The sequence below is a fragment of the Heterodontus francisci genome, chromosome 18 (genome assembly GCF_036365525.1).
Source record: "Heterodontus francisci isolate sHetFra1 chromosome 18, sHetFra1.hap1, whole genome shotgun sequence".
Classification (NCBI taxonomy): Eukaryota; Metazoa; Chordata; class Chondrichthyes; order Heterodontiformes; family Heterodontidae; genus Heterodontus; species Heterodontus francisci.
In genome coordinates, this window is record NC_090388.1 from 32,492,426 (window position 1) to 32,514,042 (window position 21,617).

General features: G+C 43.0%; 1 protein-coding gene across 3 annotated transcripts in view; it reads left to right on the forward strand.

The window, feature by feature from the left end:
- Positions 1 to 21,617, forward strand: part of LOC137379539 (ras-related protein Rap-1b) — a 92,127-nt gene that overhangs the window by 42,154 nt on the left and 28,356 nt on the right. For 2 of the 3 annotated variants that reach the window (XM_068050496.1, XM_068050498.1), the window contains 3 exons: positions 17,465 to 17,553; positions 19,194 to 19,262; positions 19,873 to 19,929. In XM_068050496.1, coding sequence (XP_067906597.1) covers positions 17,497 to 17,553; positions 19,194 to 19,262; positions 19,873 to 19,929 — 183 coding nt within the window. In that variant the 5' untranslated portion in view covers positions 17,465 to 17,496. Of the gene's footprint in view, positions 1 to 8,915; positions 8,935 to 17,464; positions 17,554 to 19,193; positions 19,263 to 19,872; positions 19,930 to 21,617 lie in introns of those variants that run through there. The other variant, XM_068050497.1, reaches the window with a different exon arrangement.

A 21,617-nucleotide genomic window follows, 5' to 3' on the forward strand; every position in this document is an offset into this window, starting at 1 on the left:
GCCTGGGCTGGAGCATTTCAGCTATGAAGAGAGACTGAATAGGATAGGGTTATTTTCCTTAGAGCAGAGAAGGCTGAGGGAGGACCTGACAGGTATACAAAATTGAGGGACATAGGGTAGATAGAAACTTTTTCCCTTAGCGGAGGTGTTAATAACCAGGGGGGCATAGATTTAAGGTAAGAGGCAGGAGGTTCAGAGGGGATTTGAGCAAACAGTCTTTCACCCCGAGAGTTGGAATCTGGAACACACTGCTTGAAGGGGTGGTTGAGGCAGGAACCCTCACAACATTTAAGAAATATTTAGATGAGTACTTGAAACGTCATAGCATACAAGGCTATGGGCCAAGTGCTGGAAAATGGGATTAGAAAAGATAGGTTTGATGGCCGGCATGGACACGGTGGGCCGAAGGGCCTGTTTCTGTGCTGTATGACCCTTTTCGGAATCTTGCTGTTAAATTTCAATATTTATCGAAGGCTTGTACATCAAACTTGTCTGAAGCCTCATTTATGTCTTGTCTTACGATCACATCATCAGCAATTGTACCCATGGAATATGGTAGCATATTTATTTGCTCCACTTCAGATTTGGTGTGTAGCTGAGAAGCTATTCTAAATTTTAGAAAGCTTTTATTCCATTTCGACCAATTCTGTATCTGACTGGGTCCTTCCAAATTCTGGAAGCTTTTAATCATTGTGTTTTTCAAATCCATTTTTTCCTAATTTCTGGAGGTTTCCCACTCTTTCCGGCTGTTCCTGCGCTTTTCCTCTGCAGTCTTCTCAAGTAATGGCTGCCGACTCCAGACTCGTCCTCGCAAGGGATGGGCTTTTTTTTTTCATCTCACCTGTCCACTGCGCCGTTAATAGATGCACCCTTTCTAAAAGGTTTCTCACCCGATCCCAACCACTCGGTACTGTGACTTGCAGCCCGATCGCTGGACCTGGTTTCTGCTCGCAGACCACCACACTTCTGTGGTGCAGCGTGAATGCCTGCACGGCTGATTCACCAACTGTCCATGTCTTCCCTCGACTATGGAGCAGCGCTGGAGCTCTTCGCAGTCTCCCTTCAAAATCTGCCATCGTCTTGGCGCTACTGTATGGGGTGAGGTCTTTGAATTGGCATAGTTCGAGCATTGTTTACAGATGTCTGAGTCTTTGGTTAAATGTTAACTTGTTTATTTTATCTACATAACTATTTACAGTTTCATTAAGCATATCCAGCTAGCACCTGTCATGATGCTACTGGTTTCTTCCCAGCCTAATACCCATGTGACTATTACATCACCACTACAGTGGGAGAGGTTACTCTGTCAAACATTAACCCTTTCAGACCCTTATACCAAAGTGGCCTGGCTGCTGAACCTATTTTTTAGTTAAAGATGTTAGAGTTGGGAGATGGTGCCTCCATGTTGCAGCCTCTCGCCCTCCAGCTTCGAGAGCCAGCTCACTGCCCTTAATGGGATGGCGAACCTGTCTCCGTGCCATTTAAGGGAGCACCTGCCATGAAAATCCCAATGAGTAACTTTCCCCCCCGGGGCAGGTTTGGGACCCGGAAGCAGTCCTGACTTCTGTTTCTCGCCCCCAAAGGGAAAATCCAGCCCCCAAAATCTGACATCTGGTTCCATCGGAGTAGATGGAACTGAATTTCGGGCCGAGCCATGAATAGGTGAGCAATGCAATACCACCTCTGTTCCATCCCCACCCTTTTCCAGTTCCACCGCTTTGGACTTTAGCACTGCAGTGCACCTGACATTGTAACTTGAGAGTGATGATTTAAATCCAAGTTTGTATGTGTGTTTTCATTTATCCATGTGTTGGAGTAAGCAGATCTTACACAATGAGTTTTCACAGCTGAGTATTCTAATGGAAGCTGAGAGTAATGGGATTGTTCCAGTGCACATGAACTGTTTCCAGGCTTTTGTGACTGACCACCAGAAGCTGTAAAGTACCAGTGTAAAAATACCAGAAGGAAAGTTTTTCCTTCCTTCTGTATTTCAGTATGATCTCCTTCATTTGGGAGGGGAAAAGCATGCAATTTTCTCTTCCCCTTTCTCCACTCCCCCTCTCTCTCTTCCCCCCCCCCCCCCCGCCCAAAAAAACTGAGGATCCTTTATTATGGGAAATTGGCAGCATCTTTGATTAGCTGCCCAACAATGATTTAGACTTTTTTTTAAAAAACTGTTCAGGGGTTGAAGGTTTGTGCTTTGTATAATAATTAGAAAGCAGTACAAAATGGCAAAGTTCCATTGTTAATACCTGATGGTGCAAGTTGGGAATTGGATTTTTTTAAATATCAAGTTTTTTTTAATCTGAAATAATTCAGGATTGTTAGATCACTTTTGCCTTACCCTCTTTACCACATATTTTTGATCCTATACAACTAATGAGGAGGAAGGAAATTGCTGCATTTGAAATGTAATTACTTGGATGCTTTCCAGCAAAAATTCCTTTTTTAATGCAGTAGAAAGCTGGTGCGTAATCCAGCATCCTGCTACACCCTCATACAGATTGTCGAAGCAATTTTCTGTTATCCGTAGCAAGGCTGTTGAACCAGACAAAATGATAACATAAAATGCTATAACAGTAAGGACTTCCCTTATTAACACTTGCAGACAGTTCCAGACTGTTTAGAAGACATTTATATTATTTCAAAGATAAGACAATAAGTAAACATCCAACATTTTACTTTAACTCTACTGTAATAAGATTTCTCTTAATATGATTTGTTTTGGACTGTTTTCTCTTTGAAATTAATGGGCAATTGCTTCAATTGTTTTTCCAGACTACCCCGCATTAAGTCAAATTTAAGTCACTCGTTGAGCATTGTGTATAATCTCAGCTTGAGCATTGTGTATAATCTCAGCATCTTGAGACTGGCTGCTAGAGTCAGATGAACAGGAGCAAAGTTGCCATCTTCAACATTCTCCTATCCTCACAAATTTCATTATTTCAGGCTTGGGTAGCTGAAAGCTGCAATGGATGTTTGGGTGCTCAGCGTCATTAATGGCCATTCAGTCAGACTGAGGAACATTCGGGAACAGTCCTACTTGCTGAAGTCACTCATAAATGCTCTGCAGCTCAGAATCAGCTTCAAATTCTTCAAAGTTCTCCAAGTTCTCTTTTTTTTTTTTACTTCTGTCATGAGGGTATGGTTGGTAATTTGCAATGTTGCTTAGTCACAAATTCCCAACTTAAGCGACACAATTCATTGCATCATCAAACTGGAGAATTCGGTTCTGGCTTCTTATACAGCTAATCTTTTTGAAGCCAGCAATTTTCAATAGTGACCCACACCAGCATCCATCAGCTGAAGCTTGGGCCGTTGTATTCTTTAGAAGATGGACGAGATCCACATTTCCAGATGTGCAAGGCAGCTATCCATAATGATTAACACTTTTTTTCGTCATCGCTGGGGTCACTTTGACTCTGGCCATTTTCTTGAGTTATGGCATGAAATTTGTTTTCATTTTTGGTCCATCTGGGGTTAACTTTAGAAAAATTGCTATTTTTATGGCTTTCTCCAATAAAAATTTGTTCTGAATTTCCTGGGAGTGTTTTTTTATTGCACTCTGCTTTGAATCTTTCACGATGCTCTAATGTCACTGTGTTTAGAACTGTTGCGTCACTTCAAAACTGTTTCTGATCCTTTTCAAGGCAGAATCCTGTTCTTGACAGATTTTATTCACAGCTGCCTGAGTGACTCCATATTCTTTTGCTAATTCAGTCAATGACTCGATGTTCTGTCCAGAGCAGTGATAATTTTGTACTTGGGGTTCAAATGCAGATAGGTACATTTGAAAAATGTTAGATTTTAACACAACAGCCACTATGGCTGCTTAAAATATTGTACTGTAATAGCTTCTCTTAAATAATCACATGACGCAAGAAGCTCCACTCTTGTAAGAAGATGGAGCAGCTATGAGCAAACAATCTGGTCAGCTCAATCTCTGGTTAAAATTTGGGCATCTAATGACAGCAGACTGAAATATGGTGCATTGCTCATTCATTTGCTAATTCAGACCACAGGATGGTGCACCATTAAATGAATTGCATAATACGACTACAACAATACATAATCTTAAATGTGTACAAAACATAGCAAGCAGAAGCAGGGCTAGTTGCCAGTATAACATTATGCGGATGGTGATTTAACTTGCAAACTTGGCTGTACTTGATAAGATGATCAAGGGGCGGCACAGTGGCGCAGTGGTTAGCACCGCAGCCTCACAGCTCCAGCGACCCGGGTCCAGTTCTGGGTACTGCCTGTGCGGAGTTTGCAAGTTCTCCCTGTGACCATGTGGGTTTCCGCCGGGTGCTCCAGTTTCCTCCCACAGCCAAAGACTTGCAGGTTGATAGGTAAATTGGCCATTGTAAATTGCCCCTAGTGTAGGTAGGTGGTAGGAGAATGGTGGGGATGTGGGAAGGGAATATGGGATCAATGTAGGATTAGTATAAATGGGTGGTTGTTGGTTGGCACAGACTCGGTGGGCCGAAGGGCCTGTTTCAGTGTTGTATCTCTAAATAAATAAAAAAATGATCAAGTGCTATTTCAACAGTTTATTTCATGCTGTTTAGTGTTGAGTAATAATGTTACAAAAATGCTCCTTCATACTCCTGTCCATGTTCAACACAAAGCTATATGGCAGACGGTCCTGACAACATTGCTTTTGCGGAAAGAGCTCAGAAAAGGTTACAGAAGGGCAAGGAATACTGAAGGTAATGAGCTGAATCAAGATACGATAGTGATTTAAATCTATGCTCCATGCATTGTCATGCGCCATGGCGAGGTCACTCCATAGTCGCTCACAGCGACCAAATCAACACAGAAGACAGCAGTTACGGGTTATAAGTCCAGCTCAATTGGCGTAGAGATTGGGCGCCACGGGTTGCCTTTGTCGGTGGGAGAGGTCATCGCATCTCACTAGACAGCTACCGCCCGCCTCAAACCGGGCAGACCCCGGTCAGTAAGGTTCTGTCCTGCTGCAGTCCACCTGCTTCAATGGGTGCTTGGAGCTGAGGGTCATTGCCCAACAAGTGGACTGTAACACCGCACCAAACAGCACGACCAAAAAAGGAAAGAAGGTACCAGCCCTTCGTTTTGCAAGCTGGAGCGTCAGAACTGTGTCCTGGCCTGTCGGATGACTTTACACAAATCAACGATTGTCGGAAGACCACCATCATCAACGAGCTCAGTAGACTCAATGTGGACATTGCAGCACTTCAGGAGACACGCCTCTCTGCGAGCGGATCTCTAAGAGAGCAAGACTACACCACCTTCTGGCAGGGTAGGGATCCTGAAGAACCAAAACAGCATGGAGTGGGCTTCGCCATCAGAAACTCTTTGCTCAGCATGATAGAGCCACCCTCAAATGGCTCGGAACGCATACTGTCCAACCGACTGTTCACCTCCGGTCTAGTACACCTACTCAGCATCTATGCTCCAACACTCTTCTCCCCACCTGAAGCTAAAGACCAGTTCTATGAACAACTCCATAATATCATTAGCAGCATCCCCAACACCGAACACCTATTCCTGCTAGGGGACTTTAATGCCAGGGTTGGGGCTGACCATGACTCATGGCCTTCCTGCCTTGGGTGCTTTGGCATTGGAAGGATGAATGAGAATGGACAGAGACTGCTTGAGTTGTGTACCTATCATAACCTCTGCATCACCAACTCATTCTTTCACACTAAACCCTGTCACCAGGTTTCTTGGAGGCACCCAAGATCACGTCGTTGGCACCAGCTGGACCTCATCGTCACAAGGCGAGCCTCTTTAAACAGTGTTCAAATCACACGCAGCTTCCACAGTGCGGACTGCGACACCGACCACTCCCTGGTGTGCAGCAAAGTTAGACTCAAACCAAAGAAGCTGCATCACTCCAAGCAGAAGGGCTGCCCGCGCATCGACACTAGCAGAATTTCTCATCCACAGCTGTTACGCAAGTTTCTAAATTCACTTGAAAAAGCCCTCCAAAACACTCCCACAGGGGATGCAGGGACCAAGTGGGCTCACATCAGAGACTCCATCTATGACTCAGTAATGCCCACCTATGGCAATTGAGTGAAGCGGAATGCAGACTGGTTTCAATCTCACATTGAAGAGCTGGAACCTGTCATAGCTGCTAAGCGCATTGCACTGCTGAACTACAAGAAAGCCCCCAGCGAGTTAACATCCGTAGCACTTAAAGCTGTCAGAAGCGCTGCACAAAGAACAGCCAGGCGCTGCGCAAATGACTACTGGCAACACCTATGCAGTCATATCCAGCTGGCCTCTGACACAGGAAATATCAGAGGGATGTATGATGGCATTAAGAGAGCTTCTGGGCCAACCGTCAAGAAGATTGCCCCCCTCAAATCTAAATCGGGGACACAATCATTGACCAACGCAAACAAATGGACTGCTGGGTTGAACACTACCTAGGACTGTACTCCAGGGAAAATGTTGTCACTGAGACCGCCCTCAATGCAACCCTGTCTCTGCCAGTCATGGATGAGCTGGGCGTACAGCCAACAAAATCGGAACTCAGTGATGCCATCGATTCTCTAGCCAGCGGAAAAGCCCCTGGGAAGGACGGCATTACCCCTGAAATCAAGAGTGCCAAGCCTGCTATCCTTTCAGCTCTGCATGAACTGCTTTGCCTGTGCTGGGATGAGGGAGCAGTACCACAGGACATGCGCGATGCCAATATCATCACCCTCTATAAGAACAAGGGTGACCGTGGTGACTGCAACAACTACCGTGGAATCTCCCTGCTCAGCATAGTGGGGACAGTCTTCGCTCATGTCTCTTTAAACAGGCTCCAGAAGCTGGCTCAGTGTGTCTATCCTGAGGCACAGTGTGGCTTTCGAGCAGGGAGATCCACCATTGACATGCTGTTCTCCCTTCGCCAGCTACAGGAGAAATGCCGTGAACAACAGATGCCCCTCTACGTTGCTTTCATTGATCTCACCAAAGCCTTTGACCTCGTCAGCAGAAGTGGTCTCTTCAGACTACTAGAAAAGATTGGATGCCCACCAAAGCTACTAAGTATCATCTCATTCCATGACAATATGAAAGGCACAATTCAGCATAGCAGCGCCTCATCAGACCCCTTTCCAATCCTGAGTGCCGTGAAACAGGGCTGTGTTCTCGCACCTACACTGTTTGGGATCTTATTCTCCCTGCTGCTCTCACATGCATTCAAGTCCTCAGAAGAAGGAATTTTCCTCCACACAAGATCAGGTGGCAGGTTGTTCAACCTTGCCCGTCTAAAAGCGAAGACCAAAGTACGAAAAGTCCTGATCAGGTAACTGCTCTTTGCTGACGATGCTGCATTAACATTTCACACTGAAGAGTGTCTGCAGAGACTCATCGACAGGTTTGTGGCTGCCTGCAATGAATTTGGCTTAACCATCAGCCTCAAGAAAACGAACATCATGGGGCAGGACATCAGAAATGCTCCATCCATCAATATTGGCGACCACGCTCTGGAAGTGGTTCAAGAGTTCACCTACCTAGCTCAACTATCACCAGTAACCTGTCTCTCGATGCAGAATTAAACAAGCGCATGGGAAAGGCTTTCACTGTTATGTCCAGAGCGGCCAAGAGAGTGTTGGACAATGGCGCACTGACACAGAACACAAAAGTCCGAGTGTATCAACCCTATGTCCTCAGTACCTTGCTCTACGGCAGCGAGGCCTGGACAACATACTCAATTCATTCCATCTTCGCTGCCTCCGGAGAATCCTTGGCATCAGGTGGCAGGACCGTATCTCCAACACAGAAGTCCTCGAGGCGGCCAATATCCCCAGCATATACGCCCTACTAAGCCAGCGGCGCCTGAGATGGCTTGGCCACGTGAGCCACATGGAAGATGGCAGGATCCCCAAGGACACATTGTACAGCGAGCTCGTCACTGGTACCAAATCCACCGGCCGTCCATGGCTCCGCTTTAAAGACGTCTGCAAACGCAACATGAAGTCCTGTGACATTGATCACAAGTCGTGGGAGTCAGTTGCCAGCGATCGGCAGAACTGGCGGGCAACTATAAAGGCGGGGCTAAAGCGAGGCGAGTCGAAGGGACTTAGCAGTTGGCAGGAAAAAAGACAGAAGCGCAAGGAGAGAGCCAACTGTGTAACAGCCCTGACAACCAATTTTTTCTGCAGCACCTGTGGAAGAGTCTGTCACTCTAGAATTGGCCTTTATAGCCACTCCAGGTGCTGCTCCACAAACCACTGACCACCTCCAGGCGCTTACCCATTGTCTCTGGAGACGAGGAGGCCAAAGAAGAAGGGTCTAAATATCCCAGGCCTCTGACCCCACTTCACATGAAGACTATGCTTAGTCTCAATTCCCAAGGTGCAATCTTATTTGTAATGAATTAGTATGTATCTGTTTATTTGATATAGTTTCTACAGGGTGTATAGTAGTAATGTGCATTTCAGTCAGTACGTGAGGTAAAAACCTTAAATTCTCTGGAGATGTCAGCAGTCTTCACCTTTTTTATGCTGTGGGATTTAGTTTGGTGAGCATGCTGTTAGGTGCAACCAATGCATCAAATGCCTGATGCTAATGCCATCAGAAGCCAAATAATTTTCATTGCAGGCAAGCATCAAAATTGTTGCTCAATGAAAAATGCTGCCTACAGCAAAGCTAAGTGGTTTTGAACAGTGATGCATGACACAGTTGGGCAATCTTGGAATTGATCAAGACCAAACTGACAGCTCCGCTCACCCAGCAAAGCTCTTTCCACAGCTGATCGTTTGCGTAGAGATTTGCTAACATAGGAAGTTTGAAACCAGACGGTTGAAATTGTGATGTGACATTTTACATTCATGGTGCCTTTATAGTCGCATTGTACCTTCCAAGTGATGTGTATGTGCCCCCCAGTCCCAGTCACAGTGACATCACTCGCACACTGCGCAGACGCAGTTACATCCCGGAATCCCAGCTCAGGTAAGTTTCTTTTTAAAATTTCAGTACTTACCAGCAGAGCACTTAACAAGTGTGTCCTACCCGACTCGACCTGAGCCCGGAAGCCGGATCCGGAAGATGGGCCCAACCCAACCCAAACCGGGCGCATGTCATTGGGTCGGTTAGGTTCGGGTGGCAGGCCTTTAGTGTGCGCGCGCCCGCTCCTGTGGATCGAAGAGCATCACTTAACTTGTATGCGTACTACAAATTGTCTACTTAACGGATCATAAAAACATTATGCACGCTTCTACAACGTTATGCTCTGCTAACTTGAATTTTACTTTAACCTGCAAAATTGTGTAATAAATTGGAACACTTAAAGACTGATCTAATTTCTAGGCCGGAATTTTACGCAGCCCCAGCGGGTCGGATGGTGGCGTGGGGTCGGCGTAACAGGCGGGGGGTGGGAAACTGCCCGTCCACCCGAGGCCAATAAAGACCCTTAAGTGGCCAACTAAGGGCCCTCGCCCGCCTTCATGGGTATTTTACCCGTGGCAAGCGGGTGTGCTGGGGGCGTGAAAGGCCGCTGGGGGGTGGGGCATGGTAGTCTGGCACCAGGTTTCCAATTGAGGGCCGGCCCCACCTCCCAACCCGCCCTCGGGATCTGAGACACCCCCCTTCCACCCCCAAACAACCACCCTAACCTCACCAGGGCACGACCAATCCCCCTGGTGAAGCAACCCAAACTTACCCACTCTCTCTGGTTCATGGCGTCGGCTGGGCTGCAGCCCCAGCAGTGGCCACCCCTCTCGGTGGCGCTGCTGAGATTAAGAGCTGTCGGCCCGCTGATTGGCTGGTAGCTCACTGAGGTGGGACCTCCTCCCTCTAGTGGGTGGAAGTCCAGCCTGGGGATCCGTAAAATATGGGAAGGATCCCCAGGCTGGGCGGAAGCGGGTTTGTCACCGACTTTTACGTCTGAGTCTGGCTCCCGTCCGCCCACTGTAAAATTCCGCCCCTAGTGTCTGTAACTGGGTTTGTATTTTTAAGCTGCATGTTTTAGATAGAAACTTTCACCTATGTCTGTAGATTTCTTAACTGAGCACTCCAATAAAACTTAATTCACTGTTGAAGGGCATGTTAGCAATGTTTTTTTTTGTTCCTGTTTTGACAAAGCCATTCCGGATGACTAATATATTTTTGTTGTACATTTTGTTTTTTAGTAGTTTAAAAAGTCCATACATTTTTTTTCTACCCATACCTCATTTCAGAATAGCTTGCTGTCATCAGTTAAATTATTTGCATTCATGCTGTTCAATAAATGCCTCCTTTGTAGGAATACATGATCAACTCAGCAAGAAAAGCCAATGCATAGGTCATGTCTAGCATGACTGCTATGCTCAGTGGATCTTGTGTTGGCTTATGTAGGTGAATCTTTGAGCTGTAATTAGTTTCATTTTAACAGTGAGAAACTTTTTTATTAGTAAAAAGGATGTAATCGTATTAATGCATTAACAGTGGGCTTTCTTAACTAGGGAGTGAATCTTAAATTCAGGTATATATTAAAGAGTTTGCAGTAAGCGCTACTTGTAGCGTAATATAATTCTGATAAATTGGGCTTTAGTATTTTTAATTTAGGAATTACCTACGCAATGAACATGCCTCATGGAGAATGTTTGGTTAAGAAAAATTTGCTCTTCAAAGCTAAAACTTGTATCATTTCATCCAAATTCATTTATCCCATTAAAAAGTCTGTGTTCTCTCCATTGCCTCTCTCCTCTGACCCCTTTCCAACCCCCAACTTTCCTCACTCTTCCTTCCACTCTGATTTATTTTTCCTTTACATACACACTCGTACATTTGGCCATTTTACACTTTTCAACACACCATATAAATACAAGTTGTGGTTAAGTTGAAAGCTGTGGGCGATCAGGCTATATTTTGGGTTTATCAGAGTTGTGTACTGCAGTTTCCAGACTCTCCTAAGCGTGGGTGGGAACTTGTGGAATCCGTCTCTCCCAAACGAATGGTGAGGCAAGGTTATTCACTATTGCCCATGAATGGTATTGTCGAGAATGATTTCAGAACATTTGTCCTAAGGATTCTAACTGTGTTCCTTTTTACAAATGTCTGTCAGCTGTGGCTCAGTTGGTAACACTCTCGCCTCTGAGTCACAAGGTTCTGGGTTCAAGCCCCACTCCAGGGCTTGAACACAAAAATCAAGGCTGACACTCATTGCACTGCCAGAGAGAGGTGTTGTCTTTTGGATGAGACATTTAAAAAAAAAGGCCCCATCTTCTTGCTCGGGTGGATGTAAAAGATCCCATGGCACTATTTCAAACGAGCAGAGATGTTATCCCTGATGTCCTGGCCAATATTTATCCCTCAATCAACATCATAAAACACTGTTTATTGGAGCTGTGCACATATTGGCTGCAGTGTTTCCTGCATTGCAACAGTGACTTACACTTCAAAAAGTATTTCACTGGCTGTAAAGTGCCTGGAGACATCTGGTGGTCATGAAACGTGCTATATAACTGCAAGTCTTTCAATTCTTTTTTTATTATTGTTGAACTTGACTGAAGATTTAATGCACTCTTCCCACAATCATTTTTGTTTTCAGAAAATTAAAGACGACTTCAAAATGCTCAAATGTGCCAGAAAAATTACTAAGTCTAAATTTCCTTGAGAGTGTCAGCATATCACTAAAAGAGAAAGATTGGACATGTCTCCTTTCTTTGGAAATAGATTTTGCTGCATTAGTTCCAACGTCGACCATTTCCAAATCCACCACTTCAAACATGTCACCTTTCACTATTCCATAATACAATCGATGAGCTGTTGGGTTACTTGAAGCTTTGGAACTGACGAGCTCATATTCCACTGCATTTGGAGAACTTTTATATGCAGCAAGTGGTTAGGATCTGGAATGCACTGCTAGAAATTGTTGTGAAGGTAAATTCCATTCTCTTTCAAAAGGGAATTGGATAATTACTTGGAGAGAAAATGTGCAGGGCTACGGGGAAAAGGCAAGGGAGTGGGTCTAGCTGAGTTGCTCTTGGGCACCAGCGTGGACACAACTGACCAAATGGCCTCCGCCTGAGCTGTGATTCCATTCTAAGTACTTTTTGTGAATCATATATTAGTCCATTAGGTTTCAGTTTTCACAGAAAAATAAATCTAATTGCAGAATGTGATTCCAAAACGCTAAAAAATTCTGGAATCCAATTGAATGGAAAACAATTTAACTTACTAAATCATGTAACACTGGTGGTCTTGGTCATGGACCTTTTTATTCAGGGCTGTTTTTCAATTGTGCATTTGTTGTCAGTTTTTTTTTTCAAGTTGAAATTTGAGATTTTGGATGTTGCATATGTCCGTTTGATATCTTAAATAAAACCTACACCAAAGAAGAGCGGATATAACTTGGCCAACTGCTTGTGTTTAGTCACTTGTATAGGAATCAGTATCAAAAAGCTTGCTCTGTCAATTGTGGTTAAGTATGGAGTAATACGCTTGTATAATTGGACTGTAAAATGGGTTAGAAGTAGTTATTAGCTTCCACTAAAATAAGACAAAAGTTTATCCTGATTGCTTTATTGATGAATGCTAAGTAACCACAAAAGCTAATGGTTTAAAAGGATTGTTTCAATATACAGATTCCATTGGTTAGCAGATTCTAGAGAAGTGCTGCTTCAAGTTAGACTCGAGGGAAGTCCTCTTGAACTGACAAAAAGAGGGCCCAAAAGTGATAAATGGAAGGGGGTTGCATTTTCTGACTAACTGTGGTGCATTATCCCTCAGCCACTCAGCAGCATTTTGATGTGATCAACCACATTATTATCTGATATCTTTCCTGTTGAGCTCAGTGAAAATGCTCTCATTTGGTTCCACTCTTATGTATTCAATTATAGCCAGAGCATCTTCAGTAATGGCTTCTCTTCCTGCCCCACACTGTTAACTCTGAAGTCCACCAAGGATCTGCCCTTGACCTATCCATCTGCAGACATGGGGTCAGGTTCCACATATATGTTGATTTCCATGTCTTTTGACATCCCCATTGCTTTTTGTCAGACTGCTTGTCCAGTATCCAGCTGTGGATGGAATGCAATTTCCTCCAGTCTTCACCTGGCTAGAAAGTTTGTACCATTGCCAGTGATGTGATATCTCCCTCTTAAACTGTTATCTCAAGCATAATCAGGCTGTTCAGATTTTTGACATCCTGTTCGATCTTGAGTTGAGCCTGTGACCCCATATAGCCTCTATCGCAAAGACCATCTATTCTACCTCGGTAACATTGGCTGCCTACAACTTTGCTTTAGCCCATATTTATTTATTTAAGAAAGGATATACTGGCATTGGAGGCAGTTCAAAAGAGATTCACTAGGCTGATTCCTGGGATGAAGGGTTATCAAGAACGGCTAAACAAATTAGGCCTTTATTCATTAGAGTTAAGAAGAATGAGGGGTGATCTTATTGAAACGTGCAAAATTCTGAGGGGGCTTGACAGGGTAGATGTTGAGAAGATGTTTCCACTAGTGGGGGAATCTCAAACTAGGGGACATAGTTACAGAATCAGGGGACACTCACTTAAAACTGAAATGTGAAGGATTTTCTTCTCAGAGTAGTGAATGTCTGGAATTCTCTATCCCAGAGAGTTGTGGATCACAAAGTATTTAAAGAGGAGGTAGATAGATTTTTGAAATATTGGAGTTGAGGGCTGTGAGGAGCTGGCATGAAAGAGGAGTTGAGGTCTGGGGCAGATCAGCCATGATCTCATTGAACGGTGGGGCAGGCTTGAGGGGCCTACTCCTCCTGTTTCTTATGTTCTTGTGTTCATCTCAAATTGAATTGAACTGCTAGTTAAGATAGCATTTACTGAGGTTTCTCCAAGAACTGAGCACTGTGCTGATTGAGTATTTAATAGCTCTCTTAAACCTGAGATTTCTATGGGTTGGATGAAGGCTCATGTACCAGCACTCAAAATAGGCAACAGTTCATAACTGTGAAGTTAGGACCATTAGCTTGACATCAGTTATAGGAAAGTTGTTGTTGGGATCGTTAGTGAGGTGATGTATGACCTCAACAGTTATTAGTGTCACAAAGTGGCTTCTTGAAGCTTTATCATTCATAAAAGAAAGGGATGATCCAGACATTGCGTGGAGTAGAACTGTGGGAATATTAGATGAAATTAACATAGCAAGAGGAAATCTAAAGGGATTTAACATCTTCAAAAGTGGATAAATCCCCAAGCCCAGACAAAATGTATCAGAGACTCTTAAGGGAAGCAAGAGAAGGAATAGTGGAGTGCCTGACTATTATTTCCCTGTCCCCTCTCGGTACAGGTGTGGTTCTGGAGGATAGCCACCATTGTTTGAAAAGGGAGAAAGGGATAGACTGAGTAATTGCAGAAAGTCAGCCTAACCCTCGATTGTGGGAAAATTATTGGAAAAAATTTTAAGGACAGAATATTTCTTCATTTAGAAAGACACGGATTAATCGGACGTCAGCACAGTTTTGTTAAGGGTAGGTTGTGTCTGACCAACATTGAATTTTTTGAGGGAATCGAGGCAGTGTGACAAATTGGATCCAAAATAGGCTGAGGCAGGAAACAAAGGGTAATTGGCAATGGGTGTTTTTGAAACTGGAAGGCTGTTTCCAGTGGTGGCCCGCAGGACTCCGTACTAGGTCTCTATGAAGCTGTCGACTGTAGGAAGATTATCAATGGACCAGTCACGTGGGCGGAACAGTAGCAAATGAAGTTCCATCTGGGGAAGTGTGAAGATAATGCATTTGGGAAAGGCTAATAATGCAAGGGAATATACAATAAACAGCAGGATACCGAGAGGTTTAGGGGAACAGAGAGCACATTATGTATCCGCAGGCGTTAACCTAATTAGAATTTAAGTTTAATAAATTTCAACCTTTTTTTTCTTTAAACCTAAGAAAACCTGTTTGGCTAGTTTCTTTGCCTTATCATTGGAAGTTAGTGAACAATGATGCACTGTGGGGAAGCTAAAAACATGGTATTTTTAAAAATTAAACCCTGTTATTTGTAAGAACAGGTGAAGGCTGAGAGGGAACCCTAGATCCCTTTCTCACCTGGTCATAATATGTATATAAGTATGGGATACCATGTGGGATACTTGCTATTATTAGCCCAGGTTTAGAATATAAAAGCTAGGTGGTTATGCTGGAGCTGTATTAAACACTAGTTAGGCCATAGCTGGAGTACTGTCGTAGTTCTGGTCACCACTATAGGAACTATGTGATTGCACTAGAGAAGGGTACAGAGGAGATTTGTACATGCGTTATCTGGACTGGAGAATTTTAGTTATGAGGAAAGATTGGATAGACTAGGATTGTTTTCTTTGGAACTGAGGAAGCTGAGGGAAGACCTAATTGAAGGCCCGAGATAGAGTGGATAGGAAGGCCCTATTCCCCTTAGTTGAGGGGTCCATAACCTGGGGCCATCAATTTAGCGTAATAGGTTTAGAGGGGATTTGAAGGGAAAGTTTTTCACTCTCTGCCTGAAAGGATGGTAAGAGGCAGAAACCAACATTTGAAATGTCCTTGGATATGTACTTGAAGTGCCATAACCTCCAAGGCTACGGACCAAGAGCTGCATAGTAAGCTGGATGGCTGCTTGTCGGCTGGCGCAGACATGATGGGCCGAATGGCCACCTTCTGTGCTGTTGCTTTCTATGTCTGAACAATTCAATTCTTCCCCCCCCCCCCCCACAGACATTACTAGATTGATGGATGAAGGTAGCCTTTTGACATTGTACATTTGGATATTCAAAAAGCTTTTGATAAGGTGCCATGCATACAAGACAGCAGAATTCTGTGGGATTGGCGGGCAGAGCCTAGTTGCATAAGAAATTGGTCGTATTCTTATAGACAAATATTGCCCAACAGAAATTGTGGGGTAGCCACAGTTGTAGCTATGGCGACACCCTTTTGGCCATAACATGTTAATTGTAGTTTTTTCTTTTGCACACCTTTACATATGCTATGAATGCAAGTAGTGTCCTACACTGACTAGGTTTAGGCTTTGGTTGATATGGATCCCTGAACTGTTGCTCATTGGAAGTGATCATTTTAATTTAAAAATAATTGCCATTTGGATCACATTTGCTCATCACTTGTGACACTGGTAACTTTTCCGAGTGGTAGTGCCCGATGCCCATGAGTGTTTCTACTGATAAAGGTCCATGTGTTTATGAAATGGAAAGCTACACACCCCTTTTAATTTTTTATTAATCTGTGTAGTATAATTGTGTATATAAGAGTACGTACCATAAAGTATTTGGATAGCAATAGTTTAGCATACTGCAACTGTTAGAGAAATTTAAATTGTGCCAAAAATGTCAGCTTGTTTTCAGTTTATAAGTAGTTTTCCATTTGACATGAATTGTTATCGCAGATGTCAATGCATCAGTAGATATTTTGACGTAATATTTTCAGTAGACCTTTGTTAAGGTAGTAGACTCATGACTATGTAGGTGGTGTTGGGCAAGCAGCAGAATGAACCTGTGCTGTTCACCATTTACGTGAAATATTTGGACTTGAATCACAAGTATAATTTTAAACTTTGCAGATGGCATTAAATTGGAGGGTATGGTTAATACGGAGGAAGACTGCAACAAAATACAATTGAATGGCTGTGTAATTAGCAAATTAAATTCAATATTGATCAGTGTGAAGTGGTGTTTTGCTAGGGTGAATTAAGAAGCCATATATTCTTTGGATAAGAAGAGACTAAATGGGGTAAAGGCACAGTGATCTGGAGGTTACAGATAGACAAATCACTAAAAGTAATACAGGTTAATGAGGCTATTTAAAAAAATAAAATAAAATAAAAGTATGCATTGGAGTTCATTTCCAAAAGTATAGAAATAGAAAGCAGAGCTAAATTTGTATTGATCCTTGGTTGACCACACTTTGGAGTACTGTGAACAGTTCTGGTCTCCATTATATAAAAAGGGTATAGTGGCACAGAAGGTGTGAAAAAGATTAACCAAGGATGATACCAGAATTGAGAGGTTATATCAATTGGGAAAGACTGAACAGGCTGGACATTTTTCTTTATAAAAGAGAAGGGTGGTCAGTGATCTGATGGAAGCTATAAAATTATGAAAAGGTTTGATGGGGTAAAATTAGAGGTTTCACTTGGGGTCTCCAAAACTATGACCCATTTAAAAAAAAAAGTCATTCATAAATACAGTAAGGAATTCAGGAGAAACTTCTTTACCCATGGAATGGGTATCATGTGGAACTCACTACCACATATGGTAGTCGAGATAAGTAGTGTAGATGCATTTGAGGGGAAGCTATATAAGCAGATGGAGTCAGAAATAGATTATGCTGATCTGGTTAGATGACAAGGGGTGTGAGGTGGCTCGTGCATAATATAAACACTGGCGTAGGCCAGTTAAGCTGAATGGCTTGTTTCTGTGCAGTACATTTGTTTCTATGTAACCTACCGTAACAGGATTTACTTGGTTCTGAAATTGATAGTTAATTCCACTCTACAGCAATATTTATCTAAAAAATTGTTCTTGTTTTGGTGCAGCTGGAAACGTCATTCGCTGAAAACCCTACACAATGCGCGAGTATAAGTTGGTGGTCCTTGGTTCAGGAGGTGTCGGAAAGTCAGCTTTGGTGAGTCCTGTAGCATTGCTGTGTCGCATTTACGTGTGCCTCCAATTTCTTTTTGACCACCCTTGTTTAGTCTGCTGTTGCTGGTAACCATTGTACTTAACTTCAGTGACTCTCTGTGCAAGTCTGAATGCAGAATGCTGACTGGTTAATAGCCATGGACCCCTCCTTTCTCATTCGAAGATGATGCTGATGTGTGAACGTTCTTCAGATAAAGGCTTTATGGTGATAATTGAGAACCCAGACTGACGTTTTTTCCCCTCTCCCAAACTGATGCTGAACACAATAATACTGGCCTCACTGCTCCATTGGGTGAGATTGGGTAATAAAACTTGCAAGTATTGTGAACCATAAGGAAGATAGTGATAGACTTCAAGAGGACATGGATAGGCTGGTGGAATGGGCAGACACGTGGCAGATGAAATTTAATGCAGAGAAGTGTGAAGTGAATCATTTTGGTAGGATGAGGAAAGGCAATATAAAATAAAGGATACAATTCTAAAGGGGGTTCAGGGGCAGAGGGACCTGGGGTATATGTGCACAAATTGTTAAATGTGGCAAGGAGGGTTGAGAAAGCAGTTAACAAGGCAAACAGTGTTAAATTCCAGAAAACTGCTTATGGAAGGATAATGCTGGAGCCTATATTTACTCAGTTTCACATTTGTGCAGAGTAAAAGGATTACAAACATGCAGTTCCTCACTCAAAACCCTCCACCAGCCTCAGTGAGTATCTGCTTATAAGTGCTCAACTAAGACCCCAATTGACACCCTTCACCTGCATATAATCAAACCATTGATACACAATTAACTGATTAGCATACAGGACTCTGGGCTTTAAAGATAGAGGCACAGAGTACAAAAGCAAGGAAGTTATGGTGAACCATTATAAAACACTGGTTTGGCTTCAACTGGAGTGTTGTGTCCAATTCTGCGCACTACACTTTAGGAAGGATGTGAAGGCATCGGAAAGGGTGCAGAAAAGATTTATGGGAATGGTTCATGGGATGAGAGACTTCAGTTATGTGGATAGATTGGTAAAGCTGGGGTTCTTCAATAAGAGAAGGTTGCCAGGAGATTTGATAGAGATGCTCAAAATCATGAGGGATTTGGACAGCGTAGATGGGGAGAAACTGTTCCCATTGGCGGAAGGGGCGAGAACCAGAGGACACCAATTTAAAGCGATTGGTAAAAGACGTGAGGCGACATGATCTGGAATGCACTGCCCAAGTGTGGTGGTGGCAGATTCAATCGTGGCTTTCAAAAGGGGATTGTATAATTACTTGCAGAGAAGCTTTGCAGAGCTACGGGGAAAAAGTGGGTGAGTGGACTAGCTGAGTTGCTCTTTCACAGAGCTGCCATGGACCTGACAGGCTGAATGGCAGCCTCCTGTGCTGTATCCTTTCTATGATTCTATAATTTGACACATCCTAAAGATTGAACATGCGAATATTCCTAGTCTCTAGCTCAGAGCCTCAGCATGTAGTGCATTCATTCAGTGCATGTTTTGCAAATTCTATATTTCCCAAGTGCTGGAATTAAAGAAACCATTAAAAGATAATCATATATTTTGACAGCAATCTGTGAAGTTCAACTTGTATACTAGTCTTATTTGATAATGTCAAGTCAATTATACTGTTTTGCAGACTGTACAATTTGTTCAAGGAATATTTGTTGAAAAGTATGATCCAACAATAGAGGACTCCTACAGAAAGGTGAGTTTACCATGAAGTCAAAAATCTTGTGAATGTCTGTCTTCCCCCAAAGCTAAGGCCATGATAAAGCTCATCCTCAAACAGAAACTGCAAGTACCATCTAATCTTGATGGCTCAGGTACTTAATCTTCCGTGCTTCCTTCAAAAGGCAGAGTGGGACAATTTGCTGAATAATTTCTCCAGCACAAATGCTGTACTCTGAGCTGCTTAGAATAGCTGTATGTCACCGATTTGGGTAAGTACAGGTAAAATTTGGTTAGTGATGAATGATTTGTGTTGATATGAGCATAGGTCTTCAGATGGAAATGTCTAAATACTACTAGTGATTATTTTGTTGTGGCTAGATGCTGAACAAATTAGTTTTTATGAAATCCTTTATACCACAGTATATTTCAAACTTTTGTAAATATTGCAAGATTCTGTGAAATTTATTGTGCAATGTAGATTTGACTAAAATAGCATTAATTAGTTCAACATTTTGTCGCAATTAGTTTAACAGTTTTTTCTGTCTGATTAACGTAAAAGAATTTCTGCTGACATTTAAGGCTGATGCCAGAAACAATTAGGCTAATCCCTATTAGTTTCAACATCTGTGTTTTCTTTATGGCAGCAAGTTGAAGTAGATGGGCAACAATGTATGCTTGAAATCCTGGATACAGCTGGAACGGTAAGACATATTTACATAAAATATAAAGTATTAAAGCAGGCTATTTGGCCCAGCTAGTCTGTGCTAGTATTGAAACCAGCCTCCTCCCATTCCATCTGCCTCATCTCAGCCTTTAAAGAGATTTTTTTATGTACTGATCTGGTTTCCTTTAGAAAGCATATTAGCTATTTGTTTCAGCCGCTTCTTGTGGTAGTGAGTTCCACATTCTAACCACATTTTAAATGAAGAAATTTCTCCTATTTCACAATTGGATTTATTAATTATTTTGAGTATATGGCCCCCAGTTTTGGATTCTCCCACAGTTGGAAACATTCTCGCACCAATTGGGCTATGAGTAAAGTGTGCAACAAATCATATTTTTCTTATACCCTAGGTAACGTTAGCCATTTGTACAGTCCAGCCATTTTTGTGATGCCTAACAACTGATTTTGTAAACTAGGCTTAGTCTCTGAGAGAAATCATAATGCCACATTTGCCAGGTATCCAATTATATAGGCCGTTTGGGCACAGTTTAATTTTTGAAGATTTGTTAATGATCATATCATATTTTGTGGGACCTGTACAAGTTGCACCTGAACCGGAATGGGGCAACCATCCTTGCTGGGAGGTTTGCTAGTGCTTTTGCGGGGGGGGTTTAAACTAATTTGGCAGGGGGATGGGATACAGAGTGGAGGTACAGTAGGGGGTAATATAGAACAGAAAGTGAGTCTGTCTGAAAGGCAGAGCAAATATAGACCTGGTAGGGCACAAGTGAAAAATGCAAGATTGGATTGCATCTATTTCAATGCAGGGAGTCTTACTAATAAAGGCCGATGAATTGAGGGCATTGATTAGCAAATGGGATTATGATATTGCTATCACAGACGTGGTTGAGGGAGGGACAGGACTGGCAGCTCAATATTCCAGGGTATAGAATCTTCAGGCGCGACAGGGGAGGGGATAAAAGAGGAGGTGGCATTGCACTGTTGATCAAGGAGTCAATTACTGCAGTAAGGAGGGATGACCTCTTAGAAGGTTCCTCAAATGAGGACATTTGGGTAGAACTTAAAAACAAAAAGGGGGCAATCACTTGGCTGGGTGTGTACTACGGGCCTCCAAACAGTCAGGAAGAGATAGAGGAGCAGATATGTAGGCAAATCTCAGAGAGGTGTAAAAATAACAGGGTAATCATTGGGGATTTCAACTTCCCCAATATTAACTGGGATAGTCTTAGTGCAAAAGGCTTAAAGTAGGCGGAATTCTTAAAATGCATGCAGGAGAGCTTTTTGAGCCAGTATGTAGAAAGTCCGACAAGAGAAGAGGCAGTACTGGACCTAATCCTAGGGAATGAAGCTGGTCAAGTGGTAGAAGTGTCAGTCAGGGAACATTTCGGGGATAGTGACCATAACTCTAAGATTTAAGGTAGTTATGGAAAAGGACAAATATGGACCAGATATAAAAGTACTGAATTGGGGGAAAGGTCGATTTCAATATGATAAAACAGGATCTGGCCAAAGTGGACTGGGAGCAGCTACTTGTAGGAAAGTCTACATCACATCAGTGGGAGTCATTCAAAGAGGAAATGGTGAGAGTTCAGAGCCAACATGTACCCGATAAGGTGAAGGGTAGGACTAACAGGCCCAGGGAACCCTGGATGTCAAGTGATATAGAGGATTGGATCAGGAAAGAAAAGGAGGCTTACAACAGAT